Source organism: Dicentrarchus labrax, unplaced genomic scaffold (genome assembly GCF_905237075.1).
Source record: "Dicentrarchus labrax unplaced genomic scaffold, dlabrax2021, whole genome shotgun sequence".
NCBI lineage: Eukaryota > Metazoa > Chordata > Actinopteri > Moronidae > Dicentrarchus > Dicentrarchus labrax.
In genome coordinates, this window is record NW_026136714.1 from 5,243,509 (window position 1) to 5,265,702 (window position 22,194).

General features: G+C 38.2%; 4 protein-coding genes and 2 non-coding genes across 6 annotated transcripts; 4 read left to right on the forward strand and 2 right to left on the reverse strand.

Moving 5' to 3' along the window:
* The first annotated feature begins 670 nt into the window (after positions 1–670).
* Positions 671–742, forward strand: trnaq-uug (transfer RNA glutamine (anticodon UUG)). Its single transcript has one exon. It is a non-coding gene; the product is annotated as a tRNA-Gln (tRNA).
* A 716-nt stretch (positions 743–1,458) lies between these two features.
* Positions 1,459–1,530, forward strand: trnaq-cug (transfer RNA glutamine (anticodon CUG)). The gene has a single exon. It is a non-coding gene; the product is annotated as a tRNA-Gln (tRNA).
* Positions 1,531–3,488: 1,958 nt separating this feature from the next.
* LOC127376252 (betaine--homocysteine S-methyltransferase 1-like) lies at positions 3,489–7,274 on the reverse strand. Its single transcript, XM_051422966.1, has 8 exons — positions 7,106–7,274; positions 5,564–5,696; positions 5,286–5,398; positions 4,968–5,159; positions 4,521–4,668; positions 4,236–4,418; positions 3,789–4,017; positions 3,489–3,694 (listed from the first exon to the last, which is right to left on the reverse strand). Exons 1-8 carry the CDS (start codon positions 7,121–7,123, stop codon positions 3,577–3,579), a joined length of 1,134 nt encoding a protein of 377 aa, XP_051278926.1. The 5' UTR covers positions 7,124–7,274; the 3' UTR covers positions 3,489–3,576.
* Positions 7,275–7,828: 554 nt separating this feature from the next.
* LOC127376251 (betaine--homocysteine S-methyltransferase 1-like) lies at positions 7,829–10,545 on the reverse strand. Its single transcript, XM_051422965.1, has 8 exons — positions 10,449–10,545; positions 9,929–10,061; positions 9,734–9,846; positions 9,421–9,612; positions 9,148–9,295; positions 8,862–9,044; positions 8,188–8,416; positions 7,829–8,038 (listed from the first exon to the last, which is right to left on the reverse strand). The coding sequence occupies exons 1-8, from the start codon at positions 10,467–10,469 to the stop codon at positions 7,921–7,923; spliced, it is 1,137 nt and encodes a 378-aa protein (XP_051278925.1). The 5' UTR covers positions 10,470–10,545; the 3' UTR covers positions 7,829–7,920.
* Positions 10,546–11,454: 909 nt separating this feature from the next.
* Positions 11,455–14,637, forward strand: cenph (centromere protein H). The gene is made up of 10 exons (XM_051422968.1): positions 11,455–11,753; positions 12,512–12,653; positions 12,856–12,911; positions 12,998–13,043; positions 13,158–13,226; positions 13,339–13,395; positions 13,487–13,550; positions 14,043–14,094; positions 14,199–14,359; positions 14,473–14,637. Exons 2-10 carry the CDS (start codon positions 12,532–12,534, stop codon positions 14,563–14,565), a joined length of 720 nt encoding a protein of 239 aa, XP_051278928.1. The 5' UTR covers positions 11,455–11,753; positions 12,512–12,531; the 3' UTR covers positions 14,566–14,637.
* A 123-nt stretch (positions 14,638–14,760) lies between these two features.
* dimt1l (DIM1 dimethyladenosine transferase 1-like (S. cerevisiae)) lies at positions 14,761–19,363 on the forward strand. The gene is made up of 12 exons (XM_051422967.1): positions 14,761–14,934; positions 16,013–16,086; positions 16,199–16,285; positions 17,344–17,405; positions 17,500–17,593; positions 17,679–17,728; positions 17,835–17,958; positions 18,080–18,172; positions 18,278–18,342; positions 18,444–18,507; positions 18,645–18,751; positions 18,871–19,363. The coding sequence occupies exons 1-12, from the start codon at positions 14,877–14,879 to the stop codon at positions 18,911–18,913; spliced, it is 921 nt and encodes a 306-aa protein (XP_051278927.1). The 5' UTR covers positions 14,761–14,876; the 3' UTR covers positions 18,914–19,363.
* Positions 19,364–22,194: the final 2,831 nt, after the last annotated feature.

A 22,194-nucleotide genomic window follows, 5' to 3' on the forward strand; every position in this document is an offset into this window, starting at 1 on the left:
GGCTGGACTGTTTCAGAGGCCAGAATGGAAAATAGTATTCCCCTTTAATGGTCACAGACTTGAGACAAATGAAAGTCAATCCCTCGCCAGGGGTGCATCACTCCTAATGATGCTGAGGGAAATGTTTGGTTTCCAACAGAGTTTGCTTCTGTTTTAATGAGCCTCATTACACAATAGAGGCGTACCTCGTAAATTCAATATATATATAGATTTTTTTTTACAAACTCACTCAAACAGTCTATATTGATATCTTTCTGATATATGATCATCTGGCTATGAATATTAAGGAGCAAAGACAAGGATTTCAAGATGGGTTGCAACAGTGGTAAAGAGCAAAAACAAGTAACACACCCAAAACCTAAAGCCTGAAGATCATTTACTAAGTTGAATGAGCATGAATGAGCACCAACCAAATGTGGTAAAATATGCAAGGGGTTGATCTGCTTTACTCACAGCCATAAACAATGGTAGAGTGGCTGGTAAAACCTGAACACTTGGCTGGTGGGCAAAAAAAGGGAATTTATGCAAAAAGTTTAAATAAATGTGTCTGCTGAGTTTCCTTGGTCTTCATCAGTAACTGATAATAGGTTCAAATATTCAGACCTCTCCTTAAGTAGTGTGATAGGTGGGAAAAAGGATTGCATGATTGGGTTTGTGGAGATGTCTCGTTGGTTCCATGGTGTAATGGTTAGCACTCTGGACTTTGAATCCAGCGATCCGAGTTCAAATCTCGGTGGAACCTCGTGGTTTTTAATCGTTACTGATTGTAAATTAAATCAACATCTCAATTGAACTCAAATGTAGTAAGAGAGGAAGGAGTAAAAACCGCACAAAGTGCTTTGAGAATGTAATCTAATGTAAGTAACTTAAAACTCTGTACACTGTGTTTAAATACATCAAATTATCACTGTTATCATAAAGAATTAAGTACAAGCATAAACAAAGGAATAAATAATGCTGATCGTATATGATGATGATGAATACAGCTCTTTAGCTTTTGTCTACATTTCCTTTTTAAGTCTTTGATGTCTATCTGCATAATCCGCTTAATCTGCACCCCTATTAGCGCAGTTTTCAGGTCAACAGGAGTGTGCATGATTTTTTAAATTGTTTTATGTTTTTCCTGCCTGGTGAGAAACAAACTGTAAATTCGATCTGATTTAATCCTCATCCTCATCCTGCTGGATGTAGTCTATTGACAGTAGGCTATGATAATGGTGAAGTAGCCATTACAAATAATTATGAAAATAAAATATAAAGTCTCTCGTCTGCAAAGTATATATCTTTCTAGTTCTAGTCGTTATTCCTTTTTGGGGTATTGCACGTTAACAGGTCACCTGCATAAAAACTAACTCAGTCATACCTTTGTGTTATTCAGAGATTCAGAAATGATAACGCTGAAAGCCTCGGTTCAGTTTTCACTTCCAACAGCTGTGTTGTGAGTGCAGTGACATGTGCGGTTCTATGGTGTAATGGTTAGCACTCTGGACTCTGAATCCAGCGATCCGAGTTCAAATCTCGGTAGGACCTGCAAGTTTTGCCACTACTTCGTCCTCATTTCTGGCAAAGCCTCTCAGGGATTCCTTGTGCTGATATATTTGTGAGCGACTTAACGTGCTGCAGTAAAAATAAAAACTAAAGTGTGCACAGTACAGAGACAGGAAGGAAGAGATTTGGCTCAGTCAAATACATCTGAGCAGTAAAGAGGTGATTTGAGGCAATAGCAAACACAGCTGACTGTCAGCTCTGACCTATTACCATACTAATGTAGTGGGTCAACGCTGTTGATAGTTTCTTGTTTTGTAAGAGAAAAGTGAAAGTTAGAGTTTGAAGGTTTTCTAGTCTAGAATCTAAATACTACTCCACAGGTCAGAAAGGTTGTCTAATGTAGTGCAAGGTGTAAGGTGTAAGCTTATCCGGCGATCCGAGTTCAAGTTTCAATGGGACCTGCAGAACAACTGAAAATCTTTGGGTTTTGGACAACACAAGGCTTTGGAGGTCGTTGAGAAAGAACATTTTTCCCATTTTTTATTTTTGTTTTTACATTTTATGGACCCGACAACTAATCAATTACCAATCAATTAATACAGCGGAAAGAAGGAAGGAGCAAATGAGAAGAAAGTGTTAAACAGTAATTAGGACTAAAATGTTGTGGGAAACGTCTACATGTTTACATAATTGTGTCTTATATTACCTTACTATGGCCATAACCTTTCTCCACTTAACCTGACTTCTACACTGCTTATGTAAGTTGTTATTACCTTACTATGGCCATAACCTTTCTCCACTTAACCTGACTTCTACACTGATTATATAAGTTGTTATTACCTTACTATGGGCCATAACCATTCTCCTCTTAACCTGACTTCTATATTGATTATATGAGCTGTTATTACCTTACTATGGGCCATAACCGTTCTCCATACCTAACCTTTATCCTGATTCAAGTTAATAAGTGTCACCCACAGTAGAAAGGACAGGTAATCTGAAAAATAACCTGTAACAATAGCTGTCTGACAAATGTAGTGGAGTAAAAACAATATCTCCCTCTGAGATGTAGTAGAGTAGAAGTACAAAGTTGCATAACATAATCTAATAATAACAAAAGTACCTTGAATTTGTACAGTAATTGAGTACTATTTGTCACATCCTACCACTGGTGACACACTGATAATGGCGACACATGAAAACTGTTGAGCCGTGTGTGGCACAGTGTAAAAGATTTTTCCTCCGTTCTTTCACATTAGTTAAAATTTCACTCATGCATGCAGTATATATATACACACACACACACACACATTGAAGAATTATTAACATATTGTACTCAACCATATAGTTAATTAAAAAGTAGACGATCACATCAGGAAAGAACTACTTTCCCACAGTGGGTCAGTCTTTATGGCCACATCTTTCAAACTGTGTGCACAGAGCAATCCTGTCTGACCACCAGATCAATGGGAGAGTTAGGGTCAGGACAACAACCTACTGGTCAGACTTATTGCCATTTCTCAAAATAAAGCATTGCTTGTTATCAACATCAAATGAACATCCTTTTATTAAATGTCCTTTGTAGCATGTGGGGTTCCATAGTTTCTCACCTGATAGAGTGCATGCACAATGTATTCAAGTTGTGTCTTTACAGTAGCTCCCCAGTTTCAGTTCAAACCTGGGCCCTGTGCTGCTTGTCATTACTCTCTTTCTTCCCCCTTTCCTGTTTCTCTTAAGCTGTTCCTATCCAATTAAGGCAAAAAGCCTCCAACAATGTCAATAAAAAGTTAGCAGCACATTTTAGCAACTTAACAACAAATTAATAAATAAACTATTTAGCAGCAGATTACAATAATCAATCAACAAATATAAGTCTATGAAAATGATTTACAACTAAAAAGTGTTTTAACTAGAAAAACTCCAACTGTGTTTGTTTGTTTGTTTTTACAATTGGTTATTAGGTTTATAGTCTGCCAAATAATACTGTAAAAATAAATGGATTGAATTCTTGAGTTTTTATTATCATTCTTGATATGAAAAAGTCAGACATATAAAGAATACAAAAAACTGTATAGTGTAAACATGAGATTATGTTGGTATGTTAGATTTCAGCTGTTTTTCATAATCATCTTCTGGTGTGGCCATGGATGGGCATTTCGGACGTCCAGAAGCAGGCAAAAGGTTTTCCCAGTACTCTCGACGAGCCCTAAGACAAAATTTGGTAGTTTAGTTGGTTGTAAATCAACGCTTCTGCAGAGCCTAATCTGAAGAGGGCAGGAACTGGTCCTGCTCAGTCTTACCTGGCTCTGACCCAGGGTTTAGTGTGCATCTCTAGAGCAGCTCCCCAGAGTCCATGCTTCTCTGAAGCTGGTGGGAGGAATCCTCTCTCTGCAGCCAGCTCCTCTGCTATAGCTCTGATATGGTAGGGCTCAAATCCACAGCAGCCACCAATGTAGCGAATTCCAGCATTGTAAGCCTCTCTGGCGTATTTATGGATGTCCCAGCGGGTAATTGCTCTGGTCTCCAGTGCTGAGAGGGGAGATTAATATTTAAGTCTGGGCATTAGGTTATGTTGATTTTGTTGTTGTAATCATCAAACTGCACATATGATGAGTTAAAAAAGGTAGAAATACATGAACTCTACACTCACATGTTTAGACTTACATTAAGTATACAAAATGCAAACCAAAACTATTTTTCAACATATTTAATTTTTTCTTCATCCTACAGAAAAAGAAGAAGCTGACCGAAGGGGAACTCAGGTAGGCTGAGGTATCCAGTGTGGTTGCACTCAGGTGTGTGAAAGCCCAGTGGCTGGATCATGAGATGGGCTTTGAGACCAGCTTTTTCCAATCCCTCTTTCATCAACTTCACTGTACGAACGCACGTCAGAGGGTCCAAGTGGCAGTTTATTCCAACAATGTCCGCTCCTGCACATCACATACACATATGAAACAAATTCAGGTTTCACAGCTAGAACATGATGTCAGACTTGCTAACTTTAAGTATCACATCAGAGGAGGTCAGTGTACCAGCTTTGACGAGTCTGACAGCACACTCTCCAGGTGGGACTCCGTGCATGTCTCCGTAAGGGGAGATACACAATGTTGCACCCACTGGTTTACCGCTGGTCTTCAACACCTCCACTGCCCAGCCTGCCTCTTCCACATGTTCAAAGTACTGTAGAAAAAATATGCATGCAAACATTAAAGCAGTCAATGTGCTACGTGGTTTTAGTTAAGGTCTGTTCTCCACCAATGGGAAAAATATCTGGCTTTGTTACATGCTCCACCATTTTTCCCAAGCTAGTTGCTAACTTCGTGGGTCTATTTTGTGTTGGGCAGGAAGTATAAAGTGGGTTTATCAGAGTTTATTAGAAACAAAACTGTCATTCAATGTTGAGATCAAAAATAATGATTAATGCAGGTTTAAGCACATTGCAATCGATTGCACACACCTATCCCTCTAGCTAGTCCTACCTCTGCTATAAAGAAATCAATGTCCTTCTTGAGGAAATCCTCCATCTGTTTCTTAAAGATGGCTTTCACCTCAGCCTCACTGTGACTCTTCACATAGCAGGGAGTCTGAGACACACCTCCAGCAACCAATGCATCACCCTCTTTGGCTACGTCCCTGGCCAGGTCACAGGCTGCCTCATTGATCTGGGCCCCCTGGATCAGACAAGAGCAGATTGGACTGATACCAGACTGATGTCAGCATTGTTGTCATCATGTAATGTAAACAGAATAAATGTGTCATCAGATTTTTTAATATGACTACAAAGGTTTTGTACTGACGGTGATGTCAGTGACATTTCCACTCATCTCCAGCTTATCCTCACTACAGTAGAAGGTGAATGTCTGAAGCACATTAGATCCTGCTCTCAGGAACTCTCTGTGCAGCTGCCGCACTGACAGAGACACAGAAAGAGAGAGAAAGACAAGAGAGGAGTGGTTTATTTGAAATACTCAGGCAGACAGATTCTGCACAAATAAATAGGGCTAAAAATGTGAGTTGACTAGACTTTTGGCCCAGGCCCCCTAACCAGTTCATCCAACCATGGACAGGTTTATACCTGCTTCAGGGTGTTCAACAGCTGCTTCAGGTGTCCAGTGTCCACCCTTCACATAACCTCGTCGCTCTAGTTGAATCACATAACCTCCATCTCCTACAATGACCTCCCCAGCATTTAGTCGCTCCAAGATACCCTGAAAGTACACACACACACACACACACACACACACACACACACACACACACACACACACACACACACACACGTGGCTATTTAGTGTACTCATTAAAAGCATGCACCCACTATTATGTTTGGCAAATGTCCCCTGAAATGCAGAGATGAGTTTAAGAACATGCAACTCAGGTATGATGGCCTCAAACAGGCATGTCATAATAAACTCACATGTCATTTTAAACGAAATAAGGTTTCCACGTCTCCTGGAAATGGTTCGAGTCTCTTATAGTGCCGTACACAGTTTGTAATACTCAAAAAAATACTGCATTCAGATTTACAACACATAATCAATAAGTAAGCCAACATGTTAAACAGTTGTCAACATGGTCACATTACTGATTCTTCCTTACTGCTTGCCAGCCTATTTAATGATATTCTGTATAGTCAGCAGAGAAGGAACAACTCAGATTTTTCACTTGCGTAAAAATAGAAATACCACTGTGTACTCTGTTACAAGTAAAATGCCTACATACATACAAAATCATGTATAATCATGCTAGCTACAATGTGGGTAACCCTTGGTCAATGTTGTTTGTAATTTATTTTTATGAGTTGAGTCTGGAACACCCACAAGGTCTCCATCTTATCAACAACAAAGCCTCCAAACATAAAGTATGCCAAGTGTGAATAACTCTGAAGAGGCCTCTCGGGTTAACTACTACTATGTCAATGCACAAATGAAACATAGCATTTGCATAATGGTACAGCTGGTAAAAGTGTGGCTAACTGCTTTGTATACTGCTGGGTAGTTCAGTCTATAACACATACTATATTAGTTGATTTATGTCTGTACTATTAATCTGAATCTTCAAAGTAACTAGTAACTAAAGCTGTCAAATAAATGTAGTGAAGCAAAAAGTAAAATATTGTTGGAAGACCCTTCAAAAGTGTAGAGAAGAATTATAAAGTAGCACAATACTATAGGAAAAACTCAAGTACAAGTACCACAAAACTGTATTCAAGTACAGTACTTGAGTAAATGTGCTTAGTTACTTTCCACCACTGTAAATAGTTAATATGATGCAACATTTTCCCCTGCTAATCTCCCCTGGTAAATAATTCCAGGCATGGACCTGTTCCAGGGCTCAGGAAATGTGCTATTTCCGTAATCATCCAAATCATCTACATCTGAATATTAATGATAAAACTGTAAAAGCAGTGTGATGAACATCCTCAGCTCACAGTCCCTTTTAACATTTTAAATTAACATTTTGCAGGAAATTTCTCTTTGCAAATGCAGTGTTTAAGCTTTTAATTTGCTCTGGTGTTTTGACCCGTTCAGTCAACAATGTTCACAAACTACATGAGAGATAAGACTACCTGCTCGGGTCTAAACAAGAGATAGCTTTTTATATTTCTTTGACTTACCTTCCTCTTGCTCTCCATCGTAAATAATGTCCCCGGGTAGCTTGCAAAACTTTAAAGAAAGTGTAATCAAGACTCGTTTGAGCTCAATCAGGAACCCAGAAACACTGAAACAGGGACACTACTGTAGTTTAGGACTGCTGCAGCTAACAGAGGCTGAGTGGGCAGTACACCTGCAGTTCCAACAGCTGCACTCCCCCTTTTCATCTCAAAGATCCGCCCCTTACCCTTTCTGTTCCTTTTCCCTCTTACTTTAATCAGAGTATAAGTAAATCCAATTGCATATAAAACTTCTATGTAAAGGAAAAAGGGCATCTACATTGTGACATAAGGGGAATTAATACATTAAATAAAACAACAAAAAAGCAGCAAAGTATTTTTGTTAATAACAGTGTCAGTGGTTGTACTAAAAATCAGAAGAGGTGTCTTATGCTAATAGTACTTACAAGGTAAGTTGGGCCACATCACTTGCTAAATCTAATATCTACATACAGTAACAAATACATATTCTTAACGAAACAGGATTGTTCGAAAAGCAACGTGTTTATTTATTATTCATTAAACTATCTAGCAGCAGATTACAATAATCAATCAACAGATATAAGTCTATGAAAATGATTTACAACTAAAAAGTGTTTTAACTAGAAAAACTCCAACTGTTTCTGTTTTTTTTTTTACAATTGGTTATTAGGTTTATAGTCTGCCAAATAATACTGTAAAAATAAATGGATTGAATTCTTGAGTTTTTATTATCATTCTTGATATGAAAAAGTCAGACATATAAAGAATACAAAAAACTGTTTAGTGTAAACATGAGATTATGTTGGTATGTTAGATTTCAGCTGTTTTTCATAATCATCTTCTGGTGTGGCCATGGACGGGCATTTCGGACGTCCAGAAGCAGGCAAAAGGTTTTCCCAGTACTCTCGACGAGCCCTAAAACAGATTTTGGTTTATTAGTCAGTTCTAAACCAGCACTTGTGCAAAGCAGGAACACACGCATTCAAATTTCCCATTATTTTGCCATTAACTGTTTAATGCAGTTTAATTTTTAATGCGTTAGCTGTGTTTTTGCTCAGTCTTACCTGGCTCTGACCCAGGGTTTAGTGTGCATCTCTAGAGCAGCTCCCCAGAGTCCATGCTTCTCTGAAGCTGGTGGGAGGAATCCTCTCTCTGCAGCCAGCTCCTCTGCTATAGCTCTGATATGGTAGGGCTCAAATCCACAGCAGCCACCAATGTAGCGAATTCCAGCATTGTAAGCCTCTCTGGCATATTTATGGATGTCCCAGCGGGTGATTGCTCTGGTCTCCATTGCTGAGAGGGGAATTAAATATTTAAGTCTGGGCATTTAGTTGTATTGATTTTGTCACATCCATGTCATCAAACTGCACATATGTAGAGTTTACATACAGTATAAGTACTTAATTAAATATATACAAATACAGTCTGCAGACTAACAATCACACAGATTCTCCAAAAGGCTTGGTTGAATTATTTGAGCAGAAGCATTGAATTACTGACTCAGTGCAGATCCCCGCCCTTTTTGACAGTTATGTAAATATTTGTGATCTCTTTTAGATCTTAGTGCACCATCTGCAGTTTTAGTTTGCTGTTTAGTGCAAAAACAAACACATAAAATATATAACATGAATGTGCTGGAATAATAATAATGTAATTGAATATGAAACAATATTAATATTATTAATTAATATATTATCTTTTTCTTTATTCTGCACAAAAGAAATATACAATTGCTGACCGAAGGGGTACTCAGGTAGGCTGGTGTATCCACCCAAGTTGCACTCAGGTGTGTGAAAGCCCAGTGGCTGGATCATGAGATGGGCTTTGAGACCCGCTTTCTCTAATCCCTCTTTCATCAACTTCACTGTACGAATGCACGTCAGAGGGTCCAAGTGGCAGTTTACTCCAACAATATCAGCTCCTGCACATGATCAAATACACATAAAAAACATTCAGGTTATACAGCTAGAACATGATGACAGACATGCCAACCGAAAGTATCACATCAGAGGAGGTCAGTGTACCAGCTTTGACGAGCCTGACAGCACACTCTCCAGGTGGGACTCCGTGCATGTCTCCATGAGGGGAGATACACAATGTTGCACCCACTGGTTTACCGCTGGTCTTCAACACCTCCACTGCCCAGCCTGCCTCTTCCACATGATCAACAAACTGCAGGAGGATTGTAGATTTGAATTATTAAACCTTAAACTTGGGACAAAAAGACATAAAAGAACACTGAATTTATGCACATTGCCATCTTTTGTACAGTTATTCCTAAAGGGTGCTGCTCATACCTCCACTATGAAGAAATCAATGTCCTTTTTGAGGAAGTCATCCATCTGTTTCTTAAAGATGGCCTTGACCTCAGCCTCACTGTGACTCTTCACATAGCATGGAGTCTTAGACACACACCCAGCGACCAGTGCATCATCCTCATTGGCTACCTCCCTGGCCAGGTCACAGGCTGCCTCATTGATCTGGGCCCCCTGGATCAGACAAGAGCAGATTGATACCAGACTGATGTTAGGATCATTTTCATCAGGTGCAATACGGCAAACCGGTTGAGGGTGTTATTAGAATATGTCCGATAGAGTTTTTTTCACTGACGGTGATGTTGGTGACATTGCCACTGATCTCCAGCTTATCCTCGCTACAGTAAAAGGTGAATGTCTGAAGCACATTGGCTCCTGCTCTCAGAAACTCCCTGTGCAACTGACGCACTGACAGAGAAACAAAAAAACAAATATGCAGATTTAAATAATCAACTTATGCTATGATAATAAATGAGTAGGTAACATGTACCTGCTTCAGGATGTTCAACAGCAGCCTCAGGTGTCCAGTGTCCCGCCTTCACATAGCCACGTCGCTCTAGCTGCATCACATAACCTCCATCGCCTACAACCACCTCCCCAGCATTCAGCCGCTCCAAGATACCCTGTGTGCACACATACACACAAAGCTATGTAGTATGCAAAAATACTTAATACTTAAATATGTAGCATTTAGTGCTTGGATTCCACATCAGTAATATAGTTATTACTATGCTTAAACAAGTGAACATTGACAAAACACTTGCAACAATTAATAATTCATTAGTCAATTGTTAAAGAAATATTTTTTCAATAATCGATTAATCATTAAAAATATTTTTCATGCAAAAATGAAATGCTGTTTTCATCCTTTTAGATAAGGAGATGTCTTGCTTTTCTCTGTTTTATGTCGTATCAAACTGAAACTGGACCTGAGAGGACAGTATGAAAGACAGAAACTGAGTAAACCATTTCTCTGTATTTTGTTGCATAATAACGTTTATGTTTCTCACCCTTCTCTTCTTGCTCCCCATCGCTATCAATGTCTCTGAGTCTGTGCAAAGTTCAGGACCAGGCCTGCGCAGAATAAACGGGAACGGATTTTACGTCACGCTGCAACGAGATCACGACGATCTCACGAGATTGAGAGGCCACAGTGTGTGAGACATAAAGCAAACGCCGCAGTGAGCAGTGAGAGAATATTATTAAAATATGGTTAAAATAAAACAAGAGTAAAGTAAAGTAGAGCCTTGAATGCGTGCGAGCCGTGAGTGGATCATATCAATTTATTATTTATTTATTAACTGAGTTTTTTTGTCCATTTTTTTATTGTATGGAATTTAAATTTACAATCTAAGGCAATCATTCATAAATCTTATTTTAACCTTTATTAACATCTTCATATAATATAACAGTATTATCAATATATAATAATGATTCCATGAAAGGAGAACACAAACAAACAAATAAACAAAACAAACAAACACATCTAAAATACGGGTTCAATTAAATTAACTTAAAGAGGTTTTAATAAATGTATAAAGACTGTTAAACAGAAAGTCTAATGGCACTATTTTCCTATTTTCTAATAGTCTATTATGACATTTGAACAATGTAATGAACAGACACTGCATGAGAGACGTCAAACATTTACACAGTGACAACAAAGTATGTAAAAAATACATTAAGCATTAATTATTTAGAATGAATAGTTACTAGCCTTATTTTGCGTTTAAAAAATTAAATGATAATTTAACACATTTATGTTTTTCTTATATACAGAATACCACAACAAAATGTTTGGACATTGCATAATAGATCATTCATAACATCAACCTTTAGACGCTCTAAACCTCCATAAACAATGACACCACTAATCTTGAGCTCCTTATCCGTGTGTAAGTTAGCTAATAATTGTCGAAGAGAAGAAACTTTAGTGTGCAGCTGGCTCCCTTTCCAGATGAACCGACCTTCACCTCCCACTCCCGGCCTGCAGGCGCCGCTGCAGCATCGACCGGGAGCGTTCAACGTGGCGTCACTTCCTGGCGGGGGTTTCGGAGTGAAAATGGAAGTAAACAAAACCTGCGACCGATTGAACGGCGTTAATTGACAGTGATGTTGTTGTTTTCTGATGTTTTGTTTGTGACAGCCGCTGAAAGCTTTTGTAAAGTTAATGCAAAACGTTTTATTTTGAAATCATAGTAAATAACTTTTACGTTGTCAGAGAAAAAGGGCTAATTAACCCTTTAACGTCAGAGTGACGTTACTGCCGCTGGCTTTATTTTATTCTAATTTTATTTTAACCTCAATCAAACAAGGTAAGATATACCAACACACCACAGTAACGTTACATAGTAATCAAACTATTGTTTTGAAGTTTGATTTGAACTTCTCCTTTATGTTCTGCTCCATCACAGAGACATTATTTTATGTTGTATGTTTTTACATACACAGACTTTTAATTCACAAAAAGTTCTGCAGGACAGCTTTTCACAACTTAAATCTTTTCCTGATCTTTAATAGGATCATCTTTAAAAAGTATTAATTTACTCAACAGTTTGTAACGCGGTTGAACTTCTACACACTTAAAATGCTTCATACTTGGTAAAGTATTAGCTCGTAAATATAATATTTTAATATATAATAAAGGACGAAGTACACTTTCCTGATAAAAGTAAAATTTTACTGAAATATGTTTACTTATAATTCAGTATATTTATGTTGTTGTAAGCCAACTTTTACTTGAAGACTGATTGAAAATACTATTATTCTAAAAACTAAAGTAAAACCTGTTTCTTAGGTTGTTCCATTCTACACATCCACTTTGTGTGTTTACCTTTTCAGATTAACCTTGTAGTTCGAATCTGATTTACACTAAACTTTCATTTAATATTCAGTGTGACTCTTCTACATGTTTATTGCTTGAGTATTAGTTAAGCAAATTCAGTAACAAATGAGTAATAATTCATTTTCTTTTGGGTGAACAATATTAAATTGGTTCAGTGGTTGTGCTCCTTGGATCAAACCCAGGTAATCTCACACAGACTTTCTCTTTGGTTTGGGTTGTCCCTTCCAGGCTCCTTCACTGTCACTGTGATGGACTCCTCTGACAATGTGGGGAACCTCAACCACATGGTGGAGGCTGTGGTACTGAATGATGGTCCTGCTCCTGACGGCTCCACCGGACAGAAGGACACATCGCCTACAGACATGCTGAGGTTCTAACTCCACATTATGCTTTTACATCTCTATTATTATTCAGTTTACAAAAGGCTTATTTGATTAATTACACCCCAACAGCAGTGTTTTAAACACTCACCTTTCATCCAGTTGAATCATGAGCCTATGAAATCACATTAGCTCTTGTGATAAGACAGTGATTAGAGTCTTTATAATTGTTTAAATGACTTGTCTTTTCAGAATAAAACAGCAGATGTCCAACCAGTGCTTTGAGATGGCAGTACAGCTCCATGCAGGTTTGTAACTATGTGCATTACTTTCATCATATTGTAGTTTCATTAAGTACACAAACAAGGCATTAATATCATGTTTCCTGTAACAGGAAAAAGTAAGAGATCCTGCAGTACATCTGAAGCTGAGAGAGACTTGTGAGTATTTAAAATTAGCCTTTTGATGTGGATCTAGAATTTAAACCAAATATATGATTAGATTTAATTAGTATAAATAGACTGTTAACATATATTTTTCATTAAATATTGCAGGCCAGATTACGTCGATGAGCTGGAAAAAGTCAAGACAATTCATTTTAACAGCACATTGACACTGCACAGGTAAAACAATGCCTTATCCTTTTCCTGTATATAATAATACAAGTTATTTACACAAAGAATATACAGAATCGGTTAACTTTGACAAATCATTGATCTAACGGGTGTCTTTCAGAATGCAGATGTGGCACGCTATTGGAGAAAAACTGAAAAAGAATGATTCAGAAGCAGAGTAAGTCAATTTACAACATATTAAAACACAACTAACATACATATTTATTTATTTTTTTCATAATTGTGTCACACACTTGTGTTTTTCTCAGTGCCCTGAAAGCTGTGAGTGATCGCTGCGTGGCTCTTTGTTCACACATAAAACAGCTTCAGCAAGTAAGCAGCCTCATCATTCATTGTGTCTTTATGAAGTGTTTTGCCTGTACTGAAATGACCTATTTTAAAACAATAATATGAAATTGTTGTATAACTGCACTTTGACATCAGATAAAATGGTACTGAGGTTGTTTACTGTCTGTGGGTGACAAGTTAGATGGCAGATTAGTTGTTAAGTGACTATAAACACTTCTTATGGCAGTTAAAAAGGGTTTCTGCAAACCAGATAATTATGTTTTCTAATTACTCCCGCAGACCCAGGACACCAACAACTGTACTGTACTGTACTGTACTACCAATCAATAATAGTAATATCACTTTGTTCTTGATGGTCTGATAATATAGATTTGTTTACAATTATTGGTCAGATGTGAGAGAAGGTCATACAAATTTAAATATTTGCTGCCACAAATCAAGATGTGTTAATGAAATTTAGTGTTACGTGAAATTGTGATAATTAATTCTGGACCGGACTCGATGTTTTGTTAACAGGAGTCAAGAGATCTTCAAGATGAAATCACGGAAATACAGAAGAAGAGGCTTGGTATGTCGTATGGTTTACAACAAAAGGAGTATTAAAGTTTGATTTAGTTTTTCCACAGTCCAGTGTTTTGACAAATTATCGTGTGTGTGTGTGTGTGTGTGTAGAGATGAAACGACTCACCCATGAGAAAATGAAAGAGATGGAGGAGATGATGTCCAAGAAAGAGCACCCAGATACAGAGAAGTACAAAGCTGCGTTGGAGAAAGGTCAGGCCAACCTGGAGAAATATAAAAAGATGGCCATCATGACACAGAACGTCCTCAGGGTAAGTTTTGCAGGAAAGAAAATACACTATGTGTCAGTACAATGTTTGGAACTGGTTAATGCATACACTGATTGTATTGTGTATTGTGTATAAATGTAAACGTCTCTTTTCAGGGCATCCTCCTGGCCTGTAAAGTCAACTGGCTGGATGATCCCAAACTTCGAGACATCGCCATGACACTGGAGGAATTTCCCATCTCTGATTAGAGAAATAATCCATTTATGTTATATTTGTATGTTCCTGTATTGTATTGTCTAATAAATAATCGATAAAAACTGTTACAGGAGTATGATTTGTTTTTAAGGCAATGTAAGTGACGTCCAGCTGCCACTAGAGGGCGACACAGGAGGCGAAGAAAGCTTTTAAAACCTACAACACTTCCTGTCAGTGAAGAAGAAGAAGAAAAAAAAAAAAAAGGGGTCTACACGTGTGTTCCCATCCCGGAGAGATAGAGTTAGGAAAATTGTTTGAAAATTGTGTTTCCTGGATCTTAAAACGAAATAAAAACCGAGTAAAAATGCCGAAGGTCAAGGCGGAGAAGAAAAGCAGGCAGCACCAGGAGGTCAAAAACCAAGGTATGTTTCACCAGAGGAGCGGTTGGCGTTAGCGTGATAGCAAACACTGTCAGCTGCTGGAAGAAGATGGGCTTTAAAGTCAAAGTTAGTCATCATGTCGGCACAATACAATGTTTTCAACTCTTACCATATCAGTGTGAAAGACCAAACACACGTGTGTCGCCTGTGTTGACGTTAGATGTTTGTTACGGAGTGTTATTAACCTTCGTTATTTAGTTAAGTGAGACTAAAACCAAACTCAATTCAGAAAATCGTTGTTTGAAGTGTCTCCACTTAACCGCAAATGCACATAACATACACCACATTGTTTAATATATCTGTTAGATTGTTGAGTGTCTTGTGGTTACTTCGGCAAACAAAGTGTCCACCCAACAACCAGTTTATGTCCACTATTGTGAATCAGATGTGTACAAATTTAGTTTTCTGCATTATTTGTATTTTGAGTTTAAGATTGACTATTAACTATAAAGCTATCAACTCGTCTTTCTTGAAATATTAATACTACTATTCTTTCATTCCTTGATCGATATTGTAATGACAATGTAACAAAACAACAGTTTTGATCCCAGGTTTCATTTATTTATTTGTGTGTGTGTTTATCAGGGACCGTGCACAGCTACTTTGCTGCACCAGAGTGAGCTATGAGTTAATTTACACCTGTAGTCTCTGGACTGCAAACAGACATTAACACTGTAGTATAAATATATGTACATATTCAGTATACAACAGAAACATCAGCAACAACGCCACAACAACAAGAACATTACATTAAAACACAAGTGTTTGCATTTATGCATGATGGGTACATTATTAGGTTGATTTTAGCCAGGAGTTCATCTTAAATTTGAAATACGTAAAGCTGCAGGACTATTTTATATATATGTTGATACTGAGCTCCAAAAATGTGTTGAGATTCTGACTCATGGACTAAACGTGTCCTGATAATGTGGACGTATTTATTTATGCAAAAAAAATTGAAATTGGAATTGTAAAAGGAAATAGATTTTCAGTATTTTACCATAAATTGCTTTACTTCACAAGCCCAGTACACACACTGTCCCAATCCTGTCTGTTGCAGGAATCATGTTCAACACTGGCATGGGCCAGCACATCCTTAAGAATCCATTGATTGTTAACGGGATTATTGAGAAGGTATGTTGTTAATATAATGATTGAGTTTTTGACACACACAACCGTCCGATTAACAAATACTGTATCATCATACACAGTGTTTCTAAGCTTTGGTTGTGGCTGTGTTTTTTAGGCTGCCCTGAGGCCGACTGATGTGGTTCTGGAGGTTGGACCTGGTACTGGTAACATGACAGTGAAGTTGCTGGAAAAGTCCAAGAAGGTGAGCTGCACACGAAAACCTCAAGTAATCTGGTTGAGATATCAAAGTTGACTCATCCTGCAATCAGATAATGCATTAACAAACATTCGTCTAATTACCCTGAAACTGCGGTTTGCTTGTTGCTTGATCAATATTCAGAATTTCTCCCTACGGCCTCTGAAATAGGGCAGAAGTAAGTAAAGCCTTCTGTAACCAAAGATGGACTTTATTGTATTGTCCTTGTCCTGGGTCTGTTTCATGCTCACTTTTAAAGCATTTTAAACACATATCAAATATAAATGGCAGAGTAATGGCGTTTAATTGGTCAAAATCTGTTTTGTGTTATCTGGGTTTTTTATTTTAACCATACCTTAATAATAAAAATGTTGTTTCCCATCATTTTGGTTGTGCAGGGGTGGATCTACAGGGGTGGCATTGGGTAGTAGCTGCCACCCTGGTTTGGTGTCAAATTTAACACATTCATATTTATTTATAGATAACGGGTAAAAAACCTTAAAAAAAATTTTTAATTTATTGATCTATTGTGGCCACATTTCTGACTAAGTGATAGGAGTGTCCATATGAGTGACCTATGTTTTTGTAAAAACGTTTGAACATTTGGAAATAAAACAACTTATTGATTTCTAATGTCACTTTTAGAAATGTCTTATGCATAACATGATCAATGTACCACAATAATGTTTTTAAGTTACAAGTATTTTAATTTTAAACAGTTTTCCAAGCAACTATTGTTTGTTTGTGAATAAATCGACATATATTTCTGCCACCTTCTTACCAACCCATGAATACTATCCGCCTTTAAAAAGCACAACCTTTCTACTTTCTTTAGAGTATTACAACTGCACTGTAGCTCCTCATTAACTTTGAATACAGTCCAATGTAAATTCAAAGCAAATCCACAGAAAGTTATTACACCATCTGTCTTGATCTGCAGCCAAAGATGAAATTCCATGTCTCCAACTTGTTCGTTTCACATTCTTCTATTGTGATCTTTGTGGTTTTTTTGTGATAAAATAATTGTCACTCTTCAGTCGTAACAGAAATGTGTGTGTTTGCAGGTGGTGGCCTGTGAGTTGGACAGCAGATTAGTGGCTGAACTTCAGAAAAGAGTACAGTGCACGTGAGTGGAATCAGCAGCACCGTGCCACCTCACATATCTACATTTAACGTAAATCTGTGATCTGAAAAAAAGGACATTGTGTGTTCTCCAACAGGCCCATGCAGACCAAACTTCAAATATTAGTTGGAGATGTACTCAAAACAGATCTGCCGTTTTTTGACGTCTGTGTGGCTAACTTACCATACCAGGTAAAGACCTGTTTCCTCCACACTGCACACGGTTGACTCGGTATCATTCAGTACATTTATAGGAAACTTTCTCCCAATTTTGCAGATTTCCTCACCGTTTGTCTTCAAGCTCCTGCTGCATCGACCTTTCTTCAGGTAAGAAACAACCAGAGACCCACTGAGAGTGTTTTACTGTTCTTCGTATGTCCACGTTGAGCATTTATCTCCTCGTTTATTTTCTGTTTGTTCTACATTTGTTCAGGTGCGCCGTGTTGATGTTCCAGAGAGAGTTTGCAATGAGACTGGTGGCCCCCCCTGGAGACAAGCTGTATTGCAGACTGTCCATCAACACACAACTGCTGGCTCGTGTAGACCATCTCATGAAGGTCAGTATGCGCTCTCTCGAGACGCTACAACGTCGTGATGGAGCCTTTAGTATATTTTAATCCAGGAGTTTTCTGTTTTGCGACAACTTGGTCTCAGTGTTGATGTTTCCCCCACAATCAGGTAGGGAAGAATAATTTCCGTCCTCCTCCCAAAGTCGAGTCAAGTGTTGTCAGGATAGAACCGAAAAATCCTCCTCCTCCAGTTAACTTCCAGGTGAGGTTTGACTCTGTTAATAGTTAATGCTGTGAAAAGGCAGTTGGTCAAAACATTTGATAAATATTTAATTTATTGTTTTCTTTTCTTCACCCCCCCCAAAAGGAGTGGGATGGTCTGGTCAGAATCGCCTTTGTAAGGAAAAACAAAACCCTCAATGCAGCTTTCAAGTGAGTGTGTGCTACAAACGCTGTCACCCGAGTCCAAGTCTGTTCTGTCAAAAGAGTGTGTGGAAAAAAACCAGAGGGTCACGTTGATCTTGTTGTTCCAGGTCCACTGCGGTAGAACAGCTGCTGGAAAAGAATTACAGAATTCACTGCTCTGTACACAATGTGGTGAGTCAAAGTATATCAGTCATATCAGACTCTCAGTCAGTGTCGTTACCTGTAACATGAGAAAATTGGAAGTCTGTCACTTTTATGGTCACTCATTGGCCAGTTTCAATCCAAAGTCTTCTCCTTCATCTTGACAGGAAGTCCCAGCAGACTTCAGCATCACCAAGAAGATTGAGAGTGTTTTGCAGGAGGCTGGTTTCTGTGAGAAGAGAGCCAGGTCCATGGATATTGATGACTTTATGGTGTAAGTTGAACATTTACTTATTTGTTTCTTCAACCCCTGCATTCCCACAAATAATCTGCTACAGTAAACGTCTGTTTTGATCTGTTTAAATAGTGTTGTTGTTTTTTTTTCATCCACAGGCTGCTTCATGCATTCAACTCTGCAGGGATCCACTTTTCTTAAACACTGAAGACTGACAAAAACAGTCCTATGACTCTTATACCTGTCTTTGTGATGAGAGAGGAGAAGTTTAGAGGTCAGATGAGAGGAAAGAAAGATCTTTCCTCCTGTGGAGCTTTGCTTGGAGGAGCTGAATTTCAAATGTTGAAAAAGTTGGATGAAATGTACAAAGAATATCAGAGGATACGTTTAAAGAGCTCATATTGAGTGTACTGTTTTACCCTCATGAGAACAGCTGGAGTCCCTGGGCACGCGTGGACAGTGTTTGTCAGATGGAAGCTGTATAAGCCCTCTTGGTTGTTTGTGTGCGTGCGTACGTGTGCGTGTGCGTGTGTGTGTGAAATCTGAAAAAGCTACATCAAAATTACCTCTTTGTGGAATAGAAAAGGTATATAAAAATAACACATTTAATTGTGCTAACAGTCTCTTGAAATAAATTCAGATTGTCCAGTTTTCTTTCTCTACCTGGCTTTTCTTTTTCTGTGCTGACACAATCTTTCACCTCATTTAATTGATTAAATATTCTTTTTTTTAAGTCAGAAAATATCATCTTTCTTGTCACAGTACCGATCTACTATTTTGGGAGTTAATGTTGCACATCTTAAAGTGTTTAATGCTTTTGTGCCTGCCTCACATTGGTGCTGCTGATTAATGTCTTAAGTGTTTTATTGCCTCTTGCAGTGGGTAAGTACACTTGTGGTGGTTTGAAATTTTTTTTTTTTATTTAATTTTTGTACAGGAAAATGTGTGTGTGGGACTTGATGCTTTGCTACTGTTGATGGTTGTCTTGAGGGCGTTTTCAGTTTTTGCTGCCCTCTTGTGGTCATAGGTTAATAAGCTATTATGTTGAAAGTCACATAACTGTTTGGCGACTACTTTCTCCAGAATCTTAGAGAGGAAGGGGAGGTTAGAAATCGCTCTATAGTTGCCTAAAACCCCTAGTTCGAGACTGGGCTTTAATTACAGCTACTTTAAAGGACTGTGGTACATATCCTGACAATAAAGAAAGATTGATCATATCCAGTAAAGAAGTGCCAATTAAGGGTACGACTTCTTTAAGTAGCCTAGTTGGGATCGGGTCTAATAGACAGGTTGATGGCTTATTGAATTCATCGAATCAAAGCCAATGCTTCCTTTTTTTAAATTTTTTTTTATACATTTTAAATTTATATGACAGTAAAAATTTCCTATTTAATATTTTGTTGACTTTTATCTTAAAAATATTAACAGATATTCATCCATTTCATATTTCTTGTCAAAAGATTTGTGTCAGTTTCATTTCTTTAGGCCAATATTCACTGTGACGTGACAGACACTGTGTATTTCAACCCCAACATCAAGCCATAAATATAATAAAATCATTTTCAAACTGCAATTACTCATGTGGTTTACACCCTTAAACATCCATGTAGCCTGGGTCCAATTAACATCTGCCAAGCTCCAAATGTGGGGCAATTCTGTTTGATTTTCTGAAACTTTACTCCACTGTTTTTAACAGTGGAGGTTGGCTGGCGACAGGCAGGAAGATCCAGGGAGGAGGGAACCTGACACAAAGTCGGGCAGGAGGAATTGTGAAAAACACCACCTGAGGTTTGGCTGTAGCGTCTGGCACACAATAGCAAACTGAATGATCTGGTGAGAGAAGAGATGGGGTTTAATACTGCAGGAGGTTCATGAGCGGATGCAGTTGTTTGGAGCGCACACACACACACACACACACACAGATATGACAGACGGGTCCGACAAGAAACACAAGGTAGGAAGAAACAACTGGAAACAAAAGGAAAGAGGGAGAGGCACCATTGGACTATGACATTACTATTACTAGTTGGTGCTCTCTATACAGTGTCTGTCTATGTGTTTGCCATCAAAAAGAAAACATTAAGACGAGGAGAAAGGTGATGGAGGTTAGCATTTTTGCAAAAGGTTGCATGTGAACAACGCAGGAGCCCCAAAGATCCGGGATAAAATATGAAACTGGAGAGATTCAGAGGCTCAAACCCTGAAGTTATAGTCAAATAATTCATGATGCAGTTTCATGGCCAGTAAAAAATATTTTTGGCTTTCCACCAAAGGGGAAGAGTTTACTCACGGGATCATTTATATTTACTGCAAATTCTTGTATATATTTTAATCTGGTTTAGTAAGGATTCTAAAATAACTACATCACGATGGCGCTTTGTAAACGGTCTGAATTCTTTGTTTTGGTCTGCAACTTTTAAAATGCTTGTTTTCTGAACGATCAGGGCTATGCTAACTTACTTCATAGTAAAGTAAAACCAACAGCTGGAATCAAGTAACAGAGACATATTTTCAGCAATCACCAGGTAGTCCACTTTCCTGTGTTACTTTTCTCAGAGGAATCGTTTTTTCACATTTCATTAACATTAACAACAATATTATTAATATTTATGTATCTGCATGATTGTTTAACAATGTTTTTGTTCAGTTTTATTGTATTATAGGGGTATTTGTCAGGGACCAGAAGTTCAGAATATGCATTACAATATAAACACATTGACTCACGGTCATGTAGACATCCCAGTCCTAATAAACACACACCGATCAGCCATAACATTCTGACCACCTGGGCACCCTGGTGGTCCCATACCAACAGACTGCTCTGCACTGTGTTCTGACCCCTTTCTATCAGAACCAGCATTAACTGTTTCAGCAGTTTGAGCTACAGTAGCTCGTCTGTTGGATCGGACCACACGGGCCAGCCTTCACTCCCCACCTGCATCTATGAGCCTTGGCCCCCCATGACCCTATCTCTGATTATTTTCCTTCCTTGGACCACTTTTGATAGGTACTGACCTCTGCAGACCGGGAACACCCCACAAGAGCTGCAGGTTTGGAGATGCTCTGACCCAGTTGTCTAAGCCATCACTATATTATATTTTATTTTAGTTAATTTTAATTAATTAATACACAATATGGTTTCAGCTAGTTTATTAAGTAAAACTATTTTTCGGGGACACATTTTTGGGTTCAAACCATCCTTGGCTTCATATTCAGATATTACATTCAGAAGTAATTTTGCATCCCAAGTTCATGGATTACTTTTTGCAAGTGTTTGCTGAGTTCTCTGATTGAATTCTCGTGGTTTAGAATTACATTAACATTACAATTCCTGCAAAGCTGAGTCGAAAAGAAACAAGACAGTCAAGTTCTACATATATTCAGTTGAGAGTAACATCTCAAAGTGTTTGTTCACACGTTTTCCTTCTTCTGTTTGCCACTGTGTGGTGTATTTTTCCGGCTGCCAAAAGTTGGTGTTTGGA